The 19,727-nt window shown below is 34.3% G+C and overlaps 2 protein-coding genes across 2 annotated transcripts; one reads left to right on the top strand and one right to left on the bottom strand.

The window, feature by feature from the left end:
• Positions 1-413: 413 nt before the first annotated feature.
• Positions 414-5,536, top strand: LOC114239774 (cytochrome b5-related protein). The gene is made up of 5 exons (XM_028170155.2): positions 414-735; positions 1,008-1,411; positions 1,615-1,800; positions 2,606-2,836; positions 4,539-5,536. The coding sequence occupies exons 1-5, from the start codon at positions 481-483 to the stop codon at positions 4,819-4,821; spliced, it is 1,359 nt and encodes a 452-aa protein (XP_028025956.2). The 5' UTR covers positions 414-480; the 3' UTR covers positions 4,822-5,536.
• A 12,770-nt stretch (positions 5,537-18,306) lies between these two features.
• LOC149502388 (uncharacterized) lies at positions 18,307-19,410 on the bottom strand. The gene has a single exon (XM_089729995.1). The coding sequence runs from the start codon at positions 19,408-19,410 to the stop codon at positions 18,307-18,309; it is 1,104 nt and encodes a 367-aa protein (XP_089586121.1).
• Between the last annotated feature and the right edge of the window lie 317 nt (positions 19,411-19,727).

Below are 19,727 nucleotides of genomic sequence, written 5' to 3'. Positions count from 1 at the left end.
TGTAAGCGCTATTAGCATAGTTGTATATTGCTAGTATCCTGCTAAGATGTATGTACATATATATAGTTACATATGTAATGAGAATCAACACTGTGCTTACATTCGATATTCGTGATTGTAGTAATAATTAAAATGATTACCACGATTCAATCTTTCGTTTAGAAAAAGAAAATGGGACTTCAAAATTTTAATATATTAGCCGTATAGTGCTGTAGCGATTCTCGTTCTATTAAAATGTTTATCTAAATTTCAAGTTGTTTGTTTTTGTAAATTAAGACATACTGGGTTAATTTTTCTTTTCGTAATTGATAATAATTTCAACTTTAAATAAATTAATTAGATTGACGTATGTATCACACAACGCTATGTTTAAGTTAATTATTTTACGATAAAGACAAAACATATCAAATGTTATTAAGACGGCACATCGAATATCAGTATAAGTAAACAGATCGAGGTGAAGGCACGTATTTTATTAATATGGCGCCTAAAAATGTTGAATATATTGAAATAGCTCATCGAAGAGCAGCAGAAAAGAAAACTCATGTCAGTTTTCCCCAACTCAAATACCCCTCGCTAAGGGACGAAGGGTTAAGAGACCCGGTACAATGGTTAATCGGGAAATCCATGGACGACGGAGCAGAAGGCTTATGGCGAGTCCATAATGGGATTTACAATTTCAATGATTTCCTCGAGAAGCATCCCGGTGGGGCGGAGTGGTTGGAGCTCTCTAAGGTAAATTGAATTACCGTTGGATAGTCTACGACGGAGAATCGTACGTTGTTTTAAGAAAGTCTGTATAATAAAAAGGAATGTTTGTTTGTTTGACAATTCATCCGACTATGATGAAATTTTGTTCAGTTTGTTATTACGGTATCATCGATGAACAATATTGGCTTGCGAGGAGCTTCAAAAACTGAGGATTCATCAGACAATAATCACAGCGGAATCTAACAGGATTTCGTTAATATCAAATTAATGTTTTATTTTAATCTATATTGTTTTAGGGTACCGATATCACAGAAGCCTTCGAGAGTCATCACCTCAATTCATCTGTGAATAAAGTGCTCGAAAAATATTATGTCAGGGAAGCTAAAACACCTAGGAATTCGCCTTTTACTTTTGAAGATGATGGATTCTACCGCACATTGAAAAGAGCGGTCGTAGAAGAATTAAAAAAAGTCCCTAAACATATCCCTAGTTACGCTGATATGATCATTGATGGTCTCTTCGCGACTTTGCTCATATCTTCAGCGGTTTCATGTTGGGCCAACGATTATTGGGTGGTAATGTCGGCGTATTTGATCGCCTCGTTGAGTTTGGCATGGGTCACAGTTGCCGCTCACAATTACATCCACAGGAAAACTAATTGGAGAATGTACTTGTTCAATTTGAGTTTGTGGTCTTATAGGTGAGAAAGATGTTTTTATATGAAATAAAAATGAAATAATTTCGATGAAATAATTTCATCATTCTCATATTTATGAACATATTCACAATAATACGGTACCGTTTTTTGTGTACCTATATTATGGATGTCATCTATGTGTTTTAATAATTTCTTAAGTTTTTTCAAGGTATTACATTATTACAAAATGCGTTTTTTTTTCTCAGGGATTTCAGAGTATCACACGCCCTTTCTCACCATCTTTACCCGAACACCCTTATGGATTTAGAAGTTAGCGGATTTGAGCCTTTAGTGCTTTGGAATCCGAGGAAAAAGCCAGTACATGCCAAATTTGCTTTTTTGATTGAACAGATTACATTCCCGTTTCTGTTCGTTTTAAATTTCCTGAAGCGGTAAGTGATTTTTGGTAAAACGTCTCTAAACAATTTAAAGACCAATTACTTTATTGCTTTAAAATATGTAATTTTCGAATGAGTGTCGTTTGTTTGGGATATTATTGCCTTCGTTCTAGTAGTATTAATATATTACTTTTATTTTTAAAAAAATCCTTCAAAAATTGTAGTGTCACAATTAGATAATAATGTTTAATAAAAACAGTTTTGAAGGTCTCTATATTTTTACATCATAGATGAAATACTTAGGGTCTTCTACTAAAATTTCAAAAGATCTGAAGGCATGGAGACTAGCAACAGGAATCTTAATTATTATTTTTTGCTTGGATGGGTGAACGAGCTCACGGCCCACCTGATTTTAAATGGCTACCGGAACCCATAGACATCTAAAATGTAAACGTCATGAGTTGTAAAGTCTCACTTTTAACAGTACAGCGGCTGCCCCGCCCTTCAAACCGAAACGCATTACTGCTTCACGGCAGAATTAGGCAGGGTGGTGGTACCTACCCGTGCGGACTTCCAAGACGTCCTACCACCAGCAGAAACTACCACTAGTACTGCTAATACTTAATTTTGATCGTCCATGCTATGTCTTTACGGTACTGATAGTCGTATTTTGGGAGAGATCAGAATTTGGAATTATCATCCCGCCTATTTCTGTCGCGGAAAAGTCATACTTTTAGGTTTAAAGTATTGGAGCCGTTATATAATACAATTGAAACTTATATCTCATGTCTCAAGATGGGTGACGGTTCATTTTGTGGTTTCAATGGAATTAGGCTTACTACAATTTTTTTCTTTTAAGGTTAATTTTAAATTTCCTACGCGAAGGATTCTTCACCGAGCACTACCGTTGGCATGATGGTGTAGGGTTCACTTTACCTGTCTGGATGTGGCTCGTGAGCGGTTGCAGTTTCTACGAAGCAGCGGTGATGTGGTTGTGGATTGTGTGCACCGCGAGCTACATATTCTTTAGCATCGGATCGAATGCTGCTCACCACCATCCTGACATCTTTAAGGACGGTGACCAAGTTAGGTTCGTTTTCTTTTCATTTATTAGTATATAACGGTTGAGGTGTGGAAGTTGTCCTATGTCTAGTAAGCCTATGCCTTCGTGATCACCCACTTCTTGAGTCTGGTTACTCACCCCAAGGATTTATTTATTTTTTAAGAGTATTGCAATGTGTGGTACATGCATTAGAATGTAAAATCAGGGTGGCAAGAAAATAATTGCATTTTCTTTTTTATGTTTTTCTCCTACATATAAAACGGAATAATTAATCCTGAAAGAAATAACACTTGAGCACCTTAGGACAGAATTTGAATATCTTATAGCTGGCAAACGCGTAATTATCGACCATGCCGTTGACAAGGATGTCCATGAGCGACGTTGACCATCAAAACAATTAACAAATAAAATGTTATTGCTGAATCCAAATCTTCAAGTGACCATCGCTAATTTTATGACCGCGTCATCATATCGATACGTGTCAATATTTGTTTGTACATACATTTTTTTTATATAAGACGATTATGTCTCTTTCGATAAGCTGGGATTCAACAAGATTCCGCACATTTGACCCAGAAAGCAAAACTGTGACGTTTACTAAGGACCTCGACATATACGAGAATTAAGGGAAATGTGTGCCAAAACTAACCGTATCTTTATTGCGCCCTCGTAAAACAGCACCGGGTTTACTATTGAAGCTGCACCGCAGATAATAAATACTACCTTTTTTATGTTTCGACCTAAGCTTCGTAAAGTAATAAGAATTATATTTAGAATATTCTTATGTGAAGTTTAGTTAAATACTGTGAAAGATTGAACGCGTGAAGAAAAATTTTTTCGATGTTGTTCTTGTAGTTTTTGATGCATATAGATTTTAATGCATATATGCATACCTTGCAGTAGAATTTTTAAGTGCATTGTTAACGTCGGACCCCGTAGCCTATGACGTGAAAGAAATAGGTACGATGACTTATTCGTGCGGGGGGCTTGTCCGAGATTGTATATAAAAGTTAAAATTTAGAAAAAATTACAAATATAAATCTTAAATTTGATACGATAATATGTAGATAACCCCTAAGCCTTCTTACAAGTACATACATAACCTGAGAACACAGTCTTATTAGTTTCATCGCGTTAGAAACAGAAGGGCATGTTCCGTAAATCGATTCGATTGTCATGTGCTTCTAATTTTGTGTTTCTTTGTCACACAGTTGACGCAGATTAGTTAGATGTAGTATATGTCTGTGTGCAATGGTATGTTCAATCTGCATTAAAGTCGAATGACACGAAATTTATTTTCTAGAATGATTGAAAATTAATCTTGAAAGCGTAATTTTACTCGTAAAGACTGCATGCATATCGATTTTCGCATACAGTTGATTGAGTAATGCGTTTAAAGACTTTTCACTCGGTCACTACTATAAATAAAACGATTAGAGTATTTGCGTTCCTTTCAATTAGCACTGTATTTTTGTTAAATACTAAAATGACACATACAAGATTTTATTATTAATGTTTTTTTTAATGGTAATTTACAATTTGAAAGGCATATAAATTCTTTTTTCAATGCAACAAAGAGACCTAATATTCAGTGTAAGTCGCTGTATTTTCATTGTGATATTATGGGCTTATTTATTTAGCACCACGGATCGTGCGGTCCAATCATTAAAACCATTAAATTTTCTAGTAAGCAGAAGATTCAGTGGTATATTTCTATTTATCATTCTAGGGACGTTACACCTGACTGGGGTATGCACGAACTGGAGGCTGTGATGGATCGCACCGACATTAATGGAAACCTTTTCAAGGTGATGACGTTTTTCGGGGACCACGCCCTTCATCATCTGTTCCCGACATTGGATCACGCCGTGTTGCCCTATCTGTATCCAGTTTTCTTAGATCTATGTCAGAAGTATCGCGCCAATTTTAGAATGACATCGTCATTGGATTTGTTTATAGGACAGATTAAGATGACGCTTAAGACGGAACCTAATATATTAGATAATAACTAATGTTGTTTTTTATAACCAAAAAATATATTCCAAATACACAGTTGTTAATCGAGTCGAATCTTGTGCTTTTTATCTAATAATATTATCATAAAAAAAATTGTTATGTGCAAGTTCAAAGGCTGTAACCGATAATTTTATTTCACTTAATGATTAATATATTTTTATGTATAAATAAATTATAATTATTTTGAAACCAACGATAAAGAAGTGAAATAATTTTTTTTTTATAATACGATGTTGCGTGGATAATCAATTTGCGTATGATTTAAAAACATTGCAGAAAAATATATGAAAAATTAACGAATATTGTATGTGGTCATAATTGTAATTGATCAAGTTTAGTAAACATCTTCAAAGACACTTAACGCATTACGATTATTAAAAAAAAAATTAAGATAGCAATAAAAAAGCGAAACACATTTGAAAAAATATCAGCCTATTCTGTTAGCTACATTTAAATCTAAAATTTTAGAAAAACAACTAAATATAGAAAAGAAAGCCAGCGATTACTTGATCGTTTCTAAATTGGCTTGAGTAAAAAAATTTATATCACAAACCAGACAAAGCAGAGTCACAACTATAGTACGTTCTAATAAAAAAATAAAATCTCTCCTAGATGAGAAACAGGTTGTAAATCAAATTGATTACTGACAGGATCGAGTATTACGATCGAGTATTACGAGTATTACTTATACATAATATATGTTTAAATGAAGTATTTGCTTTTTTTATTGCCTTTGTAAGTAGCATACGGTTCCCCTGATGGTAAGTGGTTACCGTCGCTCATGGACGTCAGCAATGCCAGGGGCAGAGCCGAGCTTCTGCCTACCATTAAATACTCTCCGCAAGCCTCGTTTGAAGAAGGACATGTTATAGCGCTCGGGAAACACCGTGGATCTTACCTTATTAGTAAAATACTGTTACTGCTAGTAACGTTGAATTCATGCGCCAATTGGAGGCACTTACCACTAGTTGGAGTAATCCCTAAATAAAATTTAAAAAATCCAGTTAAAATAATTATCTGAAATTTGTTTTAATTGAATAACATTCCGGTGGGCGGTTACAGCACGCTGGGCCATGTGGTTGAAGGGTTAATTGCGATAAAAGAACGTTTCCCCAATCCTACGAACGGAACGCATTGATGTAGAAACGCAAGTAGGAAGCTCAACCATTTAAATCTATTAATACTTCGCACTAACTTGAACATTAGCATTTTGTGCGTTAAATTATCGCCACAAAACTTGCTTAGGGAAAATCGATCTGAAAATTGAATTTAACGTACTACAGAATATTGCAGTAATGCGTTTCGGTTTGAAGGGTGGGGCAGCCGTTGTAACTATACTGAGATCTTAGAACTTATATCTCAAGGTGGGTGGCGGCATTTACGTCGTAGATGTCTATGGACTCCAGTAACCACTTAGCACCAGGTGGGCTATGAGTTCGTCCACCCATCTAAGCAACAAAAAAATATATATATAATAATATGTATATTCAGTACACAGTTTTATAGTAAGTTCAAATGAAAACCTATCTGACTTAAAATTTTGTAAACAAAAAGCTTGAATGTGATTTTTGTTAAAACAAACAAAAACAGCTCGTATTCGTCAATCTGCGCTACAGATACAAAATGAAATCTGTTGGATATACAAAATCGCTAGTTGTCGCATAAAACGAAAAACGCTATCATTTTCATGGAATACTTTGAATTCTGCATATGCATTTAGGGATTCTGAATAACGGATGGATATTTTGACAAAATCAATGCCGATGCTGTTTTATAGCAACTAGAGATGCCGCATTAGTCGAAATTCGACTATAATTAATTGGAATTGTAAGTTTGTACACTATTATGATTGTATTTTATACTTCTATAATCACAAATTTCACCAAGACTACACTATAAAAAATATTAACAAAGACAAACAATATTTAATCTATTCTCAATTTGACCACAGACGTCAAGAACAAAAGTTTGACAATAAATAGTATGCATGCGTGTGTGCGTCAAATACATGGTATGTAGTGTGTGTAATGTTTTCTTAATTGATTTAATGTATATTTAATGCATTATTTTAAAAAAATATTAGCATTGTGCACTTCTTCTCTATATTCTTGTTAAGTGTGGAAAATTTCATATTACTCCGTCCGCGCAATTTTCGTAAAAAGGGATACAAAGTTTTTGCTTCACGTATTAATATATAGATATGCGTTAAATAAATCTTATGTATAATATTCGTGCTTAAATAGTGACGTCCGCCTAATTTTTCTCAGTCTTTAAATAATATATTTACTTTAGTACATGGCAATTATTAAAGAAGTGCTAATATAGTTTTTTAATCTAGACTTCGACTCCTCAGAAATATAGAAAACTCATGTTGTTTTAATAATTCATAAACATTTTGACCTTTAATTGGTTATTAAATCAGACAATTTTTTTTATTTAGTCCTAAAAAAAATGCTTGTTTACTTAATTGAAATGCGCGAAAATAAGTGAACTTACTCATACCCATTTCATGATATTACGCCTTCAATACTCATTAAGCCAGCTTGAAGGTACAATCATTGCTGTCCTCAGTAATACATTTTTTTCGCCTAGAGGTATGTTTTTTTTTTTATGATTGAAGGATTACTGGTGTCCCCGAGTCCTTTCCAGTTTCACCAGGACAGGTGGGCGAGCAAAGGCTCAGCCAGGAGGGGTGGGATTTGCTAACAGCTACCCGAGCGCCTCCGAAAGGGACCTAACAGCTCAAGAGCAGCTGCTTCGCGAATGAATCTACTACCGGATCGGAATCGCGACCCGCTGAGAAGATCCGGCGAGAAACTCAGCGAGCTGATTCATGGGTTAGGTTGCACGGCGAACTCTTTGTCGAGTTCGACGAGTACGGTTACCGGCTAGATGTATGAAGATGCTCGCGACCCATCTAATGTTGATTGGTTATTAGAGCCCCTAGATTACTCTAAGTAAGTTCTGCCCATCTAGACATGAGGTTTAAGTCTGGACTGTTATACACAGTATAACGACTATCCTACCTCTCAAATCGGCACGGATAACTGGAGTGCTCATAGCTAAACTAAAAAATATAATGAAAACTTTCAATTAGATAAACTAGTGGTCCGCTTAAGAGAACAAATATTAAAAGCTAGTAGTATTATCTTATATATTATTATGTAAAAGAATACTCTTTATCACGTTCCCGTGGGACGTGACATAAAACGTGGTATTTGTTATACCACGTTTTGCAACGCAACTGATATGAAATAACAAAACGCAACTGACAGCTAAACGTAATATAGTCTATGGTTAATTATAGTCAAATTTTGAAATTGACCGTTTGATGTGTTTGTTTCGAGTTTTTATTAACTTATTGTGCCGAGATAGGTAATCAATAAGAAAGCCATGCCGCGACCAACACAATCAAATTATCCCGACGAAGCCGTAATGCAACTAGGATTTGAAAAATTGCGAGTGAAAGGACTATAGAAGAATAAGAAAATATAATAATAATAATAACAACTAAAATATATGGCCAATAAAGAATCATTAAAATATTTGCTTTTTTAATTTACATCAATTATCCAAATGAAAAATTGACCTTGATAAAATCAAAAGTCTGCACATTTATTGCCTCTAAGGCGGAACAAAGTTCGCCGGGTCCGCTAGTATTTCTATATTATTTTAATTTTATTTCTACAATTGTAATGAATCATGGCGGTAAAACCGCAACCCACAAAACATGCCTGCAAATTAAACGATTACATTATTACAATGGCATAATAACCCGCATAAAATTCCGTAAGATTAAAATCTTCTGCAGTCCTTATTTACGTGAGCACCTTAACAAGCTCAATTTACTTTCAGCTCCTTGATGTAGCAGTGCAAATATAAATTCCGTTGAATTATAAACGCCTGGCGGAGGTCGGCACAGACGAGTCGGCCCATTAAGTCCCCAGGAACATCTTCATCACAAGTCTGGTCGTTATAATTAACAGTGAGAAATCTCGGAAACCAAATAAAATAAGTTGTACTACGAAGTAGGATATGTTAGAGTAATTTCTATGATTTTTATGCAGAATATCACACAATTCCTGTTACGGTCCGACTAATGTTCTATACGATTGAATTAGGTTAGTTTGTATCACTAAATTAATAATGTCATTGTGTTGTCTCCTACTCTAAGATTTTTAAAATAAAAAAATGGACGTTCGATGTCGCATTACAATACAAGCGGTCTCCACCCAGTGAAGGCAGTGTATTGTGTTCGGCATCATCCCGGTATCGACACCATCTGGGGGTCTGATTGACAACCAAATCGAGACGACAGGCATAGAGATTGATTCCACCGACCGATCGTCGTATCCTCCACCTCTTCTGCATTTTGTCTCGGGCGGGGATTAGCCTCCTGAGTGAGAGTGAAGGGGAGTCATTTAGTAGGTGCCCACCATTTTGACAATTCTAAATAGTCCAAGGTTCAGAATTCCTGGTATCCCCCCCACATATATAGCCAACATAGCCTTTTTTGGCATTCTAAATTTATGAAATAAAAATCACGAGTCATCGTTAGTTTGTGATAAAAATATTGAAAAGTAAAACATTCTAAAGCTATAAAGGCCGTATAAATTTTCAATCGTTTCAATGTAGCATTTTAGGCTGCAACCCGCTTAAAATAACTCCACAAAACGTGGCGTGAACGTTCCAAATAATCGATTTGGATATTTAGGTCCAGAGGCTTTGAAGAGGACCGATTTGGCAGACTTTGGTAAATGGATGCGGGCGCGGTAACAAAACGTTACTGTCCAACAAACGGTGAACTAACCCACACGACATCGATTTGAGGCGAGCAATTTAATTTCTGGTAACGGGTTTGGTTCAAACCAATTTCGGAATGAGAGCACTTTTCTGTTGCTCTTGTTATTTCAGAAGAACTGTTATTTGTATATAGTCAACTTTGGAATGTTCATTCTTTTTTTTATTGCTTAGATGGGTGAACGTGCTCACAGCCCACCTAGTGTTAAGTGGTTACTGGAGCCCATAGACATCTGCAACGTAAATGCGCCACCCACCTTGAGATATAAGTTCTTAGGTCTCAAGTATAGTTACAATGGCTACCCCACCCTTCAAGCCGAAACGCATTACTGCTTCACGGCAGAAATAGGCAGGGTGGTGGTACCTACCCGCGCGGACTCCCAAGAGGTCCTACCACCAGTTACAAAGTTATTCATTCAACAAGTCACAGTACGACTAAATTTTCACACACAAAAATTCAAACGCATGTTTACATGTAAACAAAGTGGGTAAACACTTCAATTAAAAAAAAATGTATTATATGTTTGATTTGAAAGCTGAAAGTAGGCGAGAGGGTATGGCCGCTTTCTGTCACTGAATGATTTCAAATCTCGTTTGAAGAAAGTCATGTCATGGAGTAATGAGAATCGTAGAACCTTTAGAAACACGCTGTGGTAAGCTCTGTTTTTTTTGTAGATGGACCGTGCGTTGGTAGCAATTGAACAAAGTACTTAAATTAGTTATGGTAATTTATAATTTATTTTAAAGGTAGGACCTATTGCGCGAGACGGTATAGCTTAAAGAATGAGGCAGCCATTTTATAATCGAGACTTCGAACTCAGGCCTTAAAGGTGAGAAGAAGTGATGGCTACAGGCTCAACTAATCACATATTACAAGTCCGTAAGCTCGTGTTCGGCATTTTAATTTTTCATTCAATTATTGAGATATTCCTATTACAAAACTGCTGGAATTAAAGGCATAAGTCAAATAACAGTTTCCTCTTTTGTATTTCATTATATTAAACGGTCAGCAATCGTATTGACTGAAAAATTATAATTATATTAGTAAAGTTTATTTTCAAAACATAATTACAATACAACAATATGTATAAACTCTGTGAATGACAGTAAATATCTGCCGGAATGTCTGTGAGTAGCCTTAAAACCACAAAAATTCCTTTCGGTAAATACCCGTACAACACATCATATCCTCACAATTTATGTAGCGATATGTTATGGGCACGCATGAGTACGTGCCATCATCATTTGGGTTTGGGTTCCGGTTTCAATGTCAAAACAGTTACAAAGTAATATTTCAACCTCATATCTCAAAATCCTAACTGTGCTTAATCCATGAATATCAGGTAATTAAGTTAATGTCAGGCTGGGCTGTGATATTAACACAAGATCTTAAAATAGCTAAGTCACGAGCTTTGTCTAAGTTTTGATATTCAAAAATATTAACGCGTCTTTTTCTTAATTTCTTAGTCTGGTCAAATGTCACGAAAAAGTTGAGGCGGAATTGGCATTCACGTGGGAGTTTCACATTTCGAATTTTATATTACTTTTGGGAGACGTCACCTAAACAATCTACCAAACTATTTGTCTTATTTTCTCTAAGAATCTGGAGAATTCTCTTATAATATTTATAATGCTGAAATGATACAAACTTAGTTGGATATATTGTTTGTTTTAGTTGTGCAAGTTTCCAGTCCAAGTTCACGCTTTCAAGTCAAGTACCGAAAATACGAATCCCTTTCCTAATTCAATAATTACAAAAACATTACATATGAATTAATAGTTTTATTTGGATCGTTTTCTTGTAAAATTTTAGTTTAAGATATTTTGTATTAAAATAACAATTAAACGTATTATATTAATCAAATGAAAATAAATCCTTTTAAGTCAATACGTTACTGAGCCAGTAACTTAAATCCTTATTGACTTTTTAATAATTACTAATAATTTTAAAACATAACCTCAGCTTAAGTTAAGCAGGCAGCTAAGTTTTGTAAACTATACTCGCTTAGGCATTACACTTCTGAACTGAGATTTGCGTAATAAAAATGATAGAAAATAAACTTTGGATTATAAGCGCAAACAATTTTATGGGGATCTCCACCACCGTTTCTTCATTATTGATATCTAATTGATACCTATATGTGATGTTGATATTGATCAAGAGATTAATATTAATTTGATTTATTGATCGAATGATACAAATATTGATGTATGTAGGTTATTGAAGTTAAATGATAGGTCAAAAAGAAAATTGCACTCTTAAACTATAAGATTAGATTAAAGTCTTACTTCCTTGAACGGTAGGTTCTTTTTGTTTGTGTACTCCCTATCTCGATTCCCATTATACGGGCCTCAGCGATTTCTATGAATCTTAAAAAGTGGCCAATTCCCCACAACTCTCGTGCAATTCAGCTTAGTCTTATTCATTTTCTTCTGTGTTTCTTTTTGCTTTTCGCTATGAACACTATTTCGTAATGCACATAATATGTACCTCCATACTATCACACATATTACATTTAGCAATACCTTGAACTAATTTGTAAAGTATCTTTATTAGCTGAAGGCTCAAGCTAGTTTTTTATGCTCGTAAGAAAAATTTAATAGCTCCTTTGGAGAGCGGATGCAATATTCTACAGCAATCTCATACAACAGCTTCCTGGTGTGGAGCCTGCAATGAATGTAAATAGTCGTAATGTGGAACCCGATATTGGAATTCTGCGCCTGCTATCTGAATTTATCGGTGCAAACACGATACAACCCCGATAGACGAAACTTTATATAAGTTTTCTTATAAAGTGCAGCTTACAAAGATAGCTCTGAACTTTACGATAAGTGCTTCTTAATTACCAAACTCTACACCAGATTTCGAAGTAGTTGAAGTTCGCGAATTCGATTGTCCTACTTATATATGGTTAAATTTGTAATTACTATTAAGCACGTAGATTCGTTACATTCAAGGTCGAACTCACTTCCTATCTGCTGTTAAACTTAGAGGAGATAAATTATAGTTGTTCCACTAATAATTCCTATTTCCTAATCGTAGCAAAAATAAATACAGGGAGATGACAGTTGGTACCAATCCGGTACGGGTTACCAAGAAGCCCTATCAACAGTAAAAAGTTTATACTGTTTATATGCTTTGTGTATTGTAGGATTTAATTTTGCTGTTGGAAGCCCGTCCCGAGTTAGAAATTGTCTTTATTTTCCACAATACTGTTGAGAGTGTTTTCTTTAAAAAAATACACCGACGAGACAGTTCTTTATGCAGCTAAGTTCAAAGGACTGGCTTCCATTGACGAGAACCACCCAGGTCTTATGAAGCGTGAGAAAGCCACATAGATAGGGTTTTACACGAGTGTTCTTGTAAATGCGTTCTTGTAATTTCTCGTTCAATTTAACAACATTCAGATTTATTCTCAATAGTGATGATTAAAAATCTCATAGAAAATTTTGTAAGGGGCCATGAACCTTTCAAACTTATTCCCGATCCTGCGGACAGAATGGAAAGCAGTCGACGTCGCCCAAAACACGTCATCTCGGATCCTCCCGATCCACTAACGGTGCTTCTAGGTACTTCAAGCACCGGTCACCGTCCTCGTCGAACCCGTCGATTGCGACGAAGGGCTCGACGAGTAAATTAACTCTCAGACACAGCCCGCTGAGTTTCTCGCCGGATCTTCTCAGTGGGTCGCGTTTCCGATCCGGTGGTAGATTCTGCGAAGCACGGCTCTTGCTAGGGTTCGAGTTAGCATCGTCGTCAGGTTTGAGCCCCGTGAGCTCACCTACTTGTTACGGTTACGCTAGAATAGCCGCTCCAGGCTACCAGCTTAGGTAGGATTAAAAAAAAAATCAAACTTAAAACATATAAAAATATTAAAAATTTATCTATCTTTAGATAATTAGAAAATTGTCAGCAAAAGATTTAATATGACTGTGTCTATCGATAAATTTTGAATTTCTCACGTCACTCACTTCGTCGGGAGTTAAATAAATATTTCAATTCGGTCGGGACGGAGGATGAAGCATTCATCGCTAGTGTCATCCGAATGTGATTCATGTAAATGTACTTTGCACTTGAAGAACGAGTACGTGAGTGTATTACATACGACGTCTGCTATATTATTTTAAAAGTTCTATGTGTTACAGAAACTCGGGAAGTTAATTTCGATCGTTATTTTTTTTTATATCCCAGGGAGCAATGAACTGTTGTTACGAGTTATAATTTATTATTAAACACACAAAAGATAGATTATATGTCGTTAGATTTCTTATGTAAAATACATGTCGCTTTAATGGAACAACTCAATACTTCATGCCGTGTATCACTGTTGGAATAAATCTAATATTTGAACTGTTGTCAAAGCGGTTCAATTTTTATTATCTATATATTAATACGTGAATCAAAAACTTTGTATCCCTTTTTACGAAAATTGCGCGGACGGAGGAGTATGAAATTTTCCACACTTATAGAGAATATAGAGAAGAAGTGCACAATGCTAATTTTTTTTTAAATAATGCATAAAAAATACATTAAATCAATAAAGAAAACATTACACACACTACATACCATGTATTTGATGCAACACGCATGTATACAATTTATTGTCAAACTTTTGTTCTTGGCGTCTGTTGTCAAATTGAGAATAGATTAAATATTGTTTGCCTTTGTTAATATTTTTTATAGTGTAGTCTTGGCGAAATTTGTGATTATTGAAGTATAAAATACCATCATAATAGTGTACAAATTTACAATTCCAATTAATTATAGTCGAATTTCGACTACTGCGGGGCCTCTAGTCGTTATAGTTAAATATCATAGACCTTTAAAGTATTGAATATCGATGCGTCCTAGCGACGGAGATAATATAGTGAAAATAAAAACGCGAAACTAAAAACCGAAAATAACTACGATCAGGTTAAAGTTGCTAATGAAATCTAATGATATGTATTCAATATTTAATGGAAGTGCTGGGTTGTACTGTGGATCATACATATATTATACTTTGGATTATATTGTGAATACAAAACACGTTGGGCGAATAGGGCGCACGTCTGTGCTCTCTAAAACCTTTTGTCCAAAACGCATGTTTATTTTCTTAAAGTGCTCCCAGGCTCTTACATAATGCATATTTTATTCTCATATAAAATGTATGAACACAGTGAATTTTATTTCAGGGAATTTAAGCTTTCAATTGAGCATGATATAATTATGATATTATTATATTATATATATGATATTGAGTATAATGGTATTTACGGTGTTTAAATAAGAAAAGACGAAATTGCGTTTCTTCTAAACAACAAGAAACAACATTTAATGCCCTTTCTTCAATAATTCTTTAACACACATTTCACAACGTCCATTAACCGAAAAATTATTTATACAACTATCAATTGTCATATGACAGATTGACATTCAATCATTCATTACATCTCCCCCGCTGAAAAGACAATTGTAAGAGGCAGTGAATGGTTTTACAATTGTTTATCATATCAGATAGACACTGGAGACAACTTTGTTATATGGTAGAGGTTTGATTCTGCTTTTTTGTGTCCGGTGTCAACTTCATAGATCGATTCTGAAATCTTCTTTAGTATTTTGTATGGCCCTGTTCTCAATTCATCCATTTTCTTCCTGTTTAGTTTATTTCCATTCTCCACATAAACACTATCTCCTTCTTCCAATTTATACCCTTCTCTGTACTGGTCAAATATATTTTTATTATAATTGTGAGATTTTATTGTGTTTTCTAAGGCTAATTTTCGATCTCTTCTCAAATCTTCTGTTGTACAACTTGTTTTCAAATGTAGTGGTAGAATACTCACATTTTCACCCTCTAGAAGGTACCTGGGAGCAAACTTTGTAACTGTGTGTTCTGTTTCATTATATTTTTCTACGCATTCTTGTGCAATTGTTGTCCAAGATGTCTTCTTATCGCTTTCGTTTATTTTACATCTTATCTTATTTGTTAGTGTTTGATTTAATCTTTCGTTAAGCCCATTCGAAAAAGGCGCATCAACAGCTGTGAAAACTATTTTGATATTATTATTTTTTAGAAATTCTTTAAATTCTTTTGAATTTATGCCAGGGTATTGGTCTGATAATACCATATTAACGTCATAATTTTTTGTTACCTTTTGCATTAGCTTAATGAAATCATTGGAGCCTTGAGTTTTTGATGTACAAATATAGGCATACCGTGTAAAATGATCCACTAGAAGATGCAAATACCTTTTGGTTGATCGGGATCCTCCAAAGCCCCCAATAGTATCGATGGATACAATTTCAAACGGGTGTGTGGCTGGTCCCAAATGTGACATTAAACCATATTTCGACTTCCTCCTGGACTTGTTTTTAATGCAGGTTTCACACGCATCACACATTTTATTAATGTTTGCTGTAATATTTTTGGCTGAAAAGAATGGTGTTATTTTATTTGTCATCTGGGTTCTTCCAATGTGGCAGTATGTGTCATGGACTTTTTTTATTAGAGCTTTGCTAAGTTTTTCTGACAGTATGATCTTATTTCTTCTTTTATTTTTCTTGTAATAAACTTCATTCTCTAATATGTGCTTATTCTTTTCTTTTTGTAGGTCTGGATTTGTTAGCTGGTCATTCTTTATTTCTTGTAGGTCGATTAAATTTACGACCTTTAAAAAATCGTCGTTATTATCATTTGCTTCTAAGACTGGATTTCGGCTTAAGCAGTCCGCTTCTTGATTTGATTTTCCTGGGTTGTATTTAATTTCAAAATTATATTGTGATAGATAATATGTTAAATCACCTAGTTCCTCATCAGTTCGAGCTTTAATGTTCATATTTTCCAGGGGTTTATGATCTGTGTATACCATAAATTCTTTTCCCATAAGCCAATGTTGCCAGTATTTGACTGCTTCTTTTATCGCCAGACATTCTAAGTATATTGCCTTCTTCTTTTTCTGTGCTTCTGTTAATTTCTTCGAAAAATAAGCAACCGGTTTACTCACGCCGTTTTCATCGTCTTGTTTCAACACTGCTCCAACTCCTTTGATACTAGCATCTGTGTAAATTCTTATCGGTGAATCTGGGTCAAATATTTTTAGGATTGGTTCTGAGCAAAGCAATGCTCTAATTTTATCAAATGCTTCCTGGCATTCTGCCGTCCATACAAATTTCACATCTTTCCTTAATAAGTTATGTAATGGATCGAGGATAATTGCACTATGTGGTACAAACTTATGATGAAAATTTACTTTTCCCAAAAACTGCCGTATATTTTTCCTTGTTTCTGGAATTGGGAAGCTTTTGACAGCAGTTAAATAATCTTTCAGAGGTCTAACTGAATTGTCTTCTATTATATGACCCAAGTATTTAGCATGGTGACTTGCAAATGTACATTTTGAAAACTTCAGTCTAAACCCTTCCTTTTGTATTGCTTCCAGTAGTCTCGATATGTGTTGTATATGTTCCTCAAAAGTTTTAGAAAAAATTAAGATGTCGTCAATAAAGTTTACTGCAAAGTTAGATAGTCTGTGTTTTCTTATAATATTGCTCAATATTCTTTGGAAAATCGCTGGTGCAGTCTTTAACCCAAATGGGAGACAAGTCCATTGAAAATGTCCTTCTTGTGTCACAAAAGCAGTCTTATGTCTATCTTGAATTTTCAATGGGATCGACCAAAATGCTGAGTTTATGTCTAATGTAGAATAATACTTACAGTTTACTGTTTTGGTCATTAAGTCCTCTATAAGTGGGAAAGGTTGTGATTGTGGAACTACTATTTTGTTTAAATCTCTGAAATCTATGCATAATCTTGTTTTTTTATCATCTTCTTTCTTATATGCTAGAGTTACAGGAGCAGCAAACGGGCTGTAAGATTCCTCTATCAAATTTTTCTGTAGTAGCTTCGATATTTGACTTTCAATTTCTGTTCTGTCTTCAATTGTGCATCTGTACGGACGCTTATAGCAGTATTTATCTACCATCAAGTCTATATGGGCTTCATAATCCTGCACAGAGCCAACATCATATTTGTCCTTAGCAAAAACAGATTTGTATTTATCTACTAACTTCTCAATTTTTGATTGCTGATATAAATCTAGATGATTTACAGACATTTGAAATTCATCAATGTTTACATGTTCATTGAAATTAATTTCACACAATTTGTTGGTATTTATAGTAGTACCCTTTTTTACTATCTCAGAGTATAGTTCCATCTCTATCTTCTCTTTCTCTTCTATTCTCTCTTTAAATGTTTGTTCTTTATTTTTGTCACCTAGTACATCAGGAATTCCGACATTTGTTACATTATTCTCATTAGAACAATGTTCATTTGAGATTCTTTTCTTTTCGGGATATTGTATGATGTTAAGTTCTTCATTTTGTATTAATTTGAATTTTTTTATACAATCCAAACCAATTAAGAAGTCATAGTTAAAATTTTCATTATCCACCACAAAAATATCCATATTTCTTTCAATATTGTAGATTTTTATTTTTAGCGTTACCATACCTTTCGTTTTTTTCTCACCATTAATAGTTTTTAAGTTTACAACTTGCATATCATTTGTCTTCTGTTTCTCTTGTATTTTCAATAATCTTGCATTAATTAAAGAAACATTAGATCCAGAGTCATAGATTCCAGAAACCTTCAAAGTGTCATTTATTTGTAAACTTATTTTTATTAATGGTGGTATTTCTAGTTTTTTGGGTTTTTCTCATTCAGTTCTATTTCCAATTCTGAATTATTTACTGTTTTTACCACAGCTTTTTTATTTTTTTCTTTGAACCAAAAGCTGTCCTCTGGGTGGAACCGTTTCCCTTTTTTCTCATTTAAACAGATTGGGCATGGTTTCTTTTCGTCAATATTTTTCCCTTTATTATCTAAATTATATGAGCTGTTCCTTTTTTCATATTTATTTTTCATCACCAGATGTTCCAATTTTCTTATCTCATTGTAAAGGTCTTCCGTTCTTTGTAATGTATCTTTGTCAATCTTGTCCGCCACATAATTGGGTAAACCAAATGCTATGAGATCAATTATTGTTCCGGTATCCACTGTCTTCCTGACTTCCAACAATAATTTCTCCTTCTTTAAAGCATACTCAAGTAAGGATCCCGATTGATATTTAAAGGCAAGAGCATATCTAGTGGAGGACCATCCTTTGTTCGCAAATGTCTCACAAAAATTTTTCTCCCATTTGCTCCATTCTGATTGTACTGTAAGCTTCATCAGCATACAACTGTACCAATCTACACTAGCATTTTCTAAGAAGTTCTTCAAAATTTCAATTTTTTGTTTATCCTCGTTTATTTGAAAACGTTCACATTCTTTATTAAAATCTTTGATCCACTGTAATGCATTTGAATTACGGCCGTTGAATTTTTCTATAATAAAATCCTTTGCAATTTTCCCTAAATTTTGTTTTTCTGGTTTCTGCTGTTTTTGTTCTTGTAGTTTTTCTAACAGTTTTTCAAGCATGTGATTAGAATCACTAGATGTCGATTCATAACTAACAGGTTGTTCTGAAATCTCTTCCAAATAACAATCATTGAATTGCAAATTTTGTTCTTCATCCAAATATGTTTTTGAAATTACCTCCGTCACAGTTATCCATATTTTCCTCGTTTGATGCCTTTTTACTAAAGAGTTTTTTACTCTGGTGTAATTAGGAGTAGTTGTGATCACCTTATGAAGATTTACGGGTTGATATTCGACTGGAATTCCAAAAACTTGTCCACTTGGTGTAGCAATGGAAGTTATGCATATGACGTTTGTTTTTCCATCCGCCATTGATTTCATTGTAAAATCAAATCTTAATTTCTCCATTTTCTCAATATATTAGCAAAAATGTTGTTTTATAATGGTATTTACGGTGTTTAAATAAGAAAAGACGAAATTGCGTTTCTTCTAAACAACAAGAAACAACATTTAATGCCCTTTCTTCAATAATTCTTTAACACACATTTCACAACGTCCATTAACCGAAAAATTATTTATACAACTATCAATTGTCATATGACAGATTGACATTCAATCATTCATTACATGTCGTTAGATTTCTTATGTAAAATACATGTCGCTTTAATGGAACAACTCAATACTTCATGCCGTGTATC

Source organism: Bombyx mandarina, chromosome 09, assembly GCF_030267445.1.
Source record: "Bombyx mandarina strain Sakado chromosome 09, ASM3026744v2".
NCBI lineage: Eukaryota > Metazoa > Arthropoda > Insecta > Lepidoptera > Bombycidae > Bombyx > Bombyx mandarina.
This window is presented reverse-complemented; position numbering and strand designations above follow the sequence as displayed.